Genomic DNA, 7491 nt, shown 5'->3' with positions numbered 1-7491 from the left:
CTAGTATCCTTGCGCGCGTGTACGATCGTGAAAAAGAGATGTTTCATCAACATAAACAAATCTGCCTGTTTGTAATCATGAGAGTAATGGATAATCTTAATTAGGGGCCTGTTTACGCGTAGTTGTTGTGCTAAACTAAAGTAACTAATTATATTGTGAGACATCATAGATGATGCTAGTAGGTTTTGGTGGCTTACATCATCAGCTTTGCAACCTTATAATTGTAGAAATATGACTAGAGTTTAGAGAAGAATAAGAAATATAATAGGAAGAATACCCCACGATAAATATTCTGGTTGTATTGAAGCAATCACACTTGAATATGGCTATAGACTGCCGTAACTTGTTGGGAGTGTCTTGCATATTCATTGGCTGAAGTAGGATGCTCTTCAATAATAATTTCTCCTTCATGTGGCCTTGCAGCGCGCTTTCCTGGTGTCTTCTCTCTCTCTCTCTCTCTCTCTCTCTCTCTCTCTCTCTCTCTTCGCTTTATGACTGAATCTTATTCAAATTGCTTTTGTCTGATTATTTTCTTCTACTTTTCTGTTTGTTGATGTTGGTGGTTGTCCTTTTTCCTTAAAAAAGTTGTTCTTATGTATGTAGATAATGTTACAATTATAATAAAAGGTATCCAAATATATATATATATAGACAATGATATAACAGGCCAGAAGTGATCTGAACTTACAGGAATTCACTTGAATAGGGAAACTCGAAATAATAATATTAGAAAAAGGATTTATTGAAGTGTACGTACAAAAACATACATGTATGTCTATCAAGGGAAGGCAACAAATGAAAAAGAAATAATCATCCTGCTGATTAAGGAAGTGAATGGAGGATGGGATGAAGTAGCTAGAATAGTATAGAGAAGATAACTATTGGGGCTTAAAAAAGCTCACTTGAATTCCAGTGTCAATGACAACATAAATGCCAGCAGCTATGAGTATAATAGAGAGAACGGTGCCCAAAAGGCCAAGCCCCCAATTGAGGCACCACATAAAGCTGTATTTCTTGGGCTTCTTCACCTTCAACCACAGAAAGCAAGGATAAGCGAAGGTAATCGGAATGGAGATCCCTCCGATCAGACCCGCAAAGCTACCTAGGAATGGAATTGCCACTGCTATAAAAAAGCACCCGTATCCAAACATGGCTCTTGAAATCGACCTGATCCACCAGGGGCACGGTTTTCGCATGCGTTTTATGTATTTGGACTCCATGTCATCAAACATGGGCATCCCAAATATCTGGAAGGAGCTCACCGCATTCATTACGATGAATAAGCTGGTCAATCCAAGAACCCATTGGGAAGTGTCACGTCCGTGGTATTCATATATTGCAGTCGTCATTCCCCCATTCGGTGGAATCTATTTCCAAACACACTTGCAAACATGAGTAATTAAATAACACATATCACATGTATAAAATAAATCAATTAGGCATGCACCTTGTGTCCGTATGCCCAGTATCCTCCAATTGCTAGAGGAAACAAGCACATTGCGATTATTAGATATGCAACCTTTACCCCTCTCCACATTGGCACGTGCGATGGCTTTTTCTCACTTGAAGGCATGGTTGCCTGCATTCATTCATTTCATACCACCACCTTATAACATTATTAAATTTGTTGGGCCTGAAATTAATTTAGATGCGGGCAGGGCAGGTTTCTGGGCCACTTGACGTAATTATAGTCAAGGGTCAACGTTCCAATGGTACCTAGAACAAGCGGGCCAAGCCCAAATTAATTAATTAATTAATTAGGGATATAATTACCTGAATTTCTAGGGTAAGATTATGGCCTTTGAAAGCAAAGGAAATGATGCCAAGCGCATTGAGAACGCTGAAAACCATAGCGGTGTTGGTGTTTTCTCTTATGGGATCATAAGAGACGCCGTCAAGCCTTCCCTCAGTGACCGCGACGAGCCACATGATAGTGCAATAGCCAATGGCGGTGATGGCGCCAACTAGAGAGACACCGGCAATGGAGTTCAAGTTGGGGAGCTGAGACAGAAGCACGGCGGCGCAGGTAAACACCAAATACCACTCGACCGCGGTGAGAGGCTTGGAAGTGCAGTCGTGGCCGCACACAATCTCGTAGAAGAGCTTCATGCTGGAGCCGCCAACTATAATCAAGGCACAACAGGTTCCCCCAGAAAGGTAATAGATGGGGAAGACGGCGAAGATCTTAGCCATTTTGTCACCGAAGGTAGCACTGAAGAGCTGGAGATATCTGCTGTAACGCATCCCAGTTTTGGTGGATTCATGGAGCTTCACCAGAAGCCACAGGGTGTAAAGCTGCCATATGAACGCCAGTGTCAAGCTTATCACCCCCCATGCCCTGCAAATACCCCAAAATTGCATGCATATATTATATTATAATTTATATATACACACAAGACACAACACAACAAGGAAAAGGGTATGTTACGTACTAAGTAATATTAATAAATATATATATATATATATATGTATATAATTAAGATGACGTACCATCCAAGAATGGTGAAGGAGACAGGGAGCACAAGGGCTGGAATTCCAATACCAGAGCAAAGGGTATGGAAGGCAGCATAGTAGGCATTGCCATTCCTTGACTCGGTGATGGGGAGCCAAGCGTCGTGATCCTGACTACGAGGGTCAAACTTGGTGAGTTGGATGGCCCTTCTAATTGGGCTACCCAATGGTGTGAAGAAATTGGGAGTGTGAGACTTTGGGGTAGCTGCTGCTCTATTGATATTATTTGAAGGTACAATAGAGAGTAGAAGGGGCTTCCTTGACACAGATGGTGAAGTTGTACTAGTGCTAGTGCCCTCTGGTGATGATGACTCCATGGGAGGTGCGCTTGCAGACACCGCATCATGATCAACGACATGACCATGATCATGATGATCTCCCGCACCTGCATCCAATATTTGATCATCATCATCTACTTGTGTGGCACTCATCGTGATGATGATCCTAGGGTCATCATTAGGCTCGATACTAGAAATGGAAATATTGTCTTCCACTGTTGTTAACTCATCACCCATCTCTCTCCGGTTTTGATTCTGATTCTGATTCTGATCTCCCATGTATATATATGCTCTCATGCACCTCTCACCGTTTTTTTATTTTTCCCCCCACAAACACTTGATCACAAAATGGCCATTGCTAGTTAGCTTTCTATATATAGAGTATATAGAATGACTCAGTTATGAGTCTTTTTTCTGGCATAACATGTTGTGTGGTGTGTGGTGAGTGGTGACACTGACATGCATCAATTACTATAGTTGTGGGTCGACAACTTTTGTTGACCGGCACTCAGCGAATCAAAACGCGCAAGCTTTAAATTTCCTCAAAGGGTAGGGTCCTCACATGTCGTTCAACAATTTAATGACATATATATATATATATATATATATATATATATATATATATCTTCTCCCATCAGTTTGTTTCTACAAGGAATCATAAATAAATATGTAAGAAAAAGAAGAAGGACATCCATACCATTATATATTTTATTTCTTGATCAGCCTTAAAGTGGGGAAGGTTGTTTCTGCTTGAGTTGACTAATAAGTTTTCATATAAAGTCTCAAATGAATCAGTTAATCATCAATTCAATGGAATTATTAGCCTCTTAACGTTGTCTTTTAGGAGACAGGATTCAGTCAATTCAACTCCCTTCTGATGTTTTTAGTGATATATATGTTGGGACTATTTACTTTTTAACTTCCCCTCCCTCCCTCCAAAAACAAAAGAAGAAGAAGAAAACAAGAGCTACTATCAATGAGCGAACTGTAACATCAGTTTGCAATTTGTGTATATAAAAATATGTTTTGTTTGATAAGCTAGCTCTTTGCCACGACGGTCTGACAACGCCATCTTTCCAGAAAGTTTGAAAAACCGGGGGAAACAGTTCCATGTGATTCCACATTTGTGGGATTAGAAAAGTGCCTTTGAAATCAGAGGGGCAATAACATTTATAATTTCTATAGCAATGGGGACATGCAGGTGCAGCAGCGTGCTCATACGCAGTCCATAAGTCAATCTCAGGAAATTCAATTGCAGGTTTGTCAAACAAGCGCGTTATACATGCCTTCTAGTAGCTTATATTTCTACAACTACTTAGAAGCATCCATCCAAATTGTTAATTATTTGATTAGAAGCATCCATCCACTTCTGCCCGAAAGCTTTGTAATCATGTATGCAAAAATAATTAGAGCATCAGTAATAACAACTGTGGGGGACCTCTGCTGGATTAGGTTTAAGAAACCTGAAAACTTCTGTAAATAAAATCTGCTGGATTAGCTAGGTTTAGAGACGACGGCGCACGCGATAACCAAGTGAACAAGTAAAGCATGGCGCGACTTTATAACAGGGTCATTTTGTCTTGGTTACAGTTGGGCCACTTGGTTGGTTTCAATTCAATAGATTTTTAAAGAAAAAGCCCAGAGGCCAGGCAGCAGATTTGATTGCCTTGCAAGGATAAGCCAGCCCACTTGGTCTTCATTCAATTTCAATACCAAACAACTCATACATGCATATGCACTGTGTGCTTACCTTGCACAGCGAGCTAAGGTTAAGGGCTTGAAGAAGAATAAGGTGCTCAGGATTTTTCACGTTCCAACAAAACCACACAAATGTGCTGATTGGATATGGATGTATCTCATATTAAGAAAGAAAGCAAAGATTACATGACATAACATAACATATCATAGGAAATATTGAAAATGGCTCTGGCTGGGATGCAGAGAGAGAATCCCATGTTATTTCAAGGATCCCTCCACTGCCTGTCGCATGCGAAAGCTAGCTCCAAATTAATTTGCAGCAGTCAAAGTTTAGAAGAAGAAGAAGAAGTTGCAAGCTGAATAAGATCCTTCCTGAGAATCTTTCCAGATGGATTCTTAGGTACGGAAGCTATGAATGCCACCCTCCTGATTTTCTTGTACGGCGCTACCTGTTTCCCGACAAATTCCATGACATCCTTCTCCGACAAATTGCTTCCGGCTTTCCTTACCACATATGCCATTGGATACTGTCCAACCTTTTCATCAGGAAATCTGCCAACAACATTTACAAATATTCAAACAGATTGAGTACGCAAAGGATAAATAGGAGATGTTCCATGCTTTTTGTTGCCGTAATAAAAAATGGAGAAAGACTTACGGTATAACAGCAGCATCAACAATTTGAGGGTGCGTCAGTAATAAAGCTTCTAGTTCCGCAGGGGGGACCTAAACCATCCACATAATTATTAATATTCATCAAATTAGATTAGGTATGCGGCATGCGATCGATAAACAAACATCTCCTAAATATTTCTTACCTTACAAACAAAAAACTACAGCTATTTGGAAAACGAGTGTATACATATACAATACAAATTGACAAATGTGCTGTGTGTGTGGCACATTTTCATCCCATATGCATGCATATGTATAAAATGAAAACTACCTGATATCCCTTGTACTTAATGAGCTCCTTCAACCTATCAACCACAAAAATGAATCCATCCTCATCGATGTAGCACAGGTCTCCAGTTCTTAACCATCCTTGCGCATCAAGGGTCGCTGCAGTGGCTTCTGCGTTACTGAAATACTCTGCACTTGTACCAACCCACCCATGCAATATTATACATTACCACTCCAAGGTAAATAAAATCCGTCATCAAAACGAACATATATTTATTATGAATTAAAAATGGAAATGAATAATATATGAAACTCAACCAATACTAACCGCATATATTAATTTCAATTCACTTTAGATTAAGCGAGAGATTTTCTTGCAACGCTATTTTCGCCAATAGCAGAAGGACAAAAGAAATAACTTTTCATTGCATTATTGCTGAAGTTTTTCTGCTATAAGAGACTAGACATATATAATTCCGGAAAAAAAAAAAAAAAAAAAAAGACTAGACATATATAATTAAAGTAATCTCTCTATCTGTCTCGTGCTGATATGATAATAATTAATATTAGATACTTCAAATATATCTTAGTGACATTACCAATCAATTCATAAATAAAATAATAGAGCAAATGGTGAGTGGCTGTGGCTAGCCTTGTACCTTTCATGATGGTGGGACCCTTCAACCAAAGCTCACCCGTCTGATTCACTGCTAGTGCCTTACCGCTGTCCGGGTCCACAATCTTGGCCGCCATGCTCGCCGACAACAGCCCCGCCGTACCATACCTTCGACTCTCCTCCAGGTTGTCCGTCGACGCTCCCACGCCCGTCGATTCCGTCAATCCGTACCCCTGAAGAATGGTGACGGTCGGATATTTCTCCACGAACCCCTCAATCACTTCCCTGCTGAGTGGGGCCCCACCCGACAGAACCCTGCGCAGGGAACTCAGATCGTACTTGGCCTTGATCTGATCTGCGGCGTTGATGAGCGCAACCAGTATGGGAGGAACGAGCGGAAGGTAAGCGACACGGTGCTTCTGGATGGCCCGCAGCATATCATGCATCTCGAACTTGGAGAGAACCACGATCGTTGATCCCGAGGCCAGTAGACCCGTGGCGAACACTGCTAAGCCGTAGATGTGGAACATGGGAACCGTGCACAGGAACGTATCCTCCCCATCGTCCAGATTGAAGCGGCTGAGAACGACCCGCACCATCGCTATCAGATTCTTGTGCGACGACACCACGCCTTTACTCGCACCCGTAGTCCCCGACGAGTAGAGCAGAGTCGCTGTGTCATCCTGATTGATTTCTTCCTTCAAATTCAATCCTCCGTTGCTACTCCCATGCCTTTCCTTCGTCACCATCATCTGTCCCAAGGTCGACACAATTTTTCCATTTCCAGTTCCATGATTAGGAGCTTTAATTTCGTCGTCATCAATGAGCACGATGGAGAGATCAGTAGTTAAACCGCCCAGTTTGGAGATGAGTTGACGGGTTGTGAAGGCCAGCACCGGTTTGGAATCGGCGATTTGCTTGGCAATTTCGCCGGTGGTGTTGAGGGGGTTGGTGGTTGTTATAATCGCACCCAGCGACATCACGGCCAGGCACACCACCGGGAAGAAGATGGAGTTTGGGGACAGCAGCAGTACGACGTGGCCCTTTCGAATGCCCATGTCGGAGAGACAGGAGGCAACTGAACGCACGGCACGCCAGAGTTGAGCGTAGGTGAGTTGGCGGCCGGTGGAGCCGTCGATGAAGGCGACGGTGCCACGGTGGGCCTGAGACGAAATGAAAGTGGTGATGTCCAAAGAATCGTTGTGAGGGAGTGGTATGGGCTTGCGCTTGCTGTAGAATGTCGAGCTGGAATTGCAGAATCCGCTTCTGCCATCCACCTTTGCAGAGCCCATCACCGCCGTCCTCGTCATCACAATTTACGATTTAGGATTAAATTAGAGAAGAGTTGCCTTTCGACTTTCTTTCCAAAATTTCTTTTTTGTTTGTTGGTCGAATCCAAACGTTTCAAAATGCGATGCCTTCTATAACCACTACAAATTGAATATTTGACCTTTGACCGCCCACCTTTTAGTTTGGTCATTGGAC

At 42.1% G+C, this 7491-nt stretch overlaps 2 protein-coding genes across 2 annotated transcripts; both read right to left on the bottom strand.

Annotated features, from left to right (window-relative positions):
* Positions 1-878: 878 nt before the first annotated feature.
* Positions 879-3068, bottom strand: LOC117617859 (lysine histidine transporter-like 8). The gene is made up of 4 exons (XM_034347461.1): positions 2491-3068; positions 1774-2338; positions 1448-1579; positions 879-1367 (listed from the first exon to the last, which is right to left on the bottom strand). The coding sequence occupies exons 1-4, from the start codon at positions 3066-3068 to the stop codon at positions 879-881; spliced, it is 1764 nt and encodes a 587-aa protein (XP_034203352.1).
* Positions 3069-4558: 1490 nt separating this feature from the next.
* LOC117624825 (4-coumarate--CoA ligase-like 5) lies at positions 4559-7491 on the bottom strand. Its single transcript, XM_034356296.1, has 4 exons — positions 6050-7491; positions 5434-5579; positions 5146-5213; positions 4559-5039 (listed from the first exon to the last, which is right to left on the bottom strand). The coding sequence occupies exons 1-4, from the start codon at positions 7314-7316 to the stop codon at positions 4811-4813; spliced, it is 1710 nt and encodes a 569-aa protein (XP_034212187.1). The 5' UTR covers positions 7317-7491; the 3' UTR covers positions 4559-4810.

This window comes from Prunus dulcis, chromosome 1 (assembly GCF_902201215.1).
Source record: "Prunus dulcis chromosome 1, ALMONDv2, whole genome shotgun sequence".
Taxonomy (NCBI): domain Eukaryota; kingdom Viridiplantae; phylum Streptophyta; class Magnoliopsida; order Rosales; family Rosaceae; genus Prunus; species Prunus dulcis.
The sequence above is the reverse complement of the archived record's forward strand: the minus strand, read 5'-3'. Positions and strand labels throughout refer to the sequence as shown.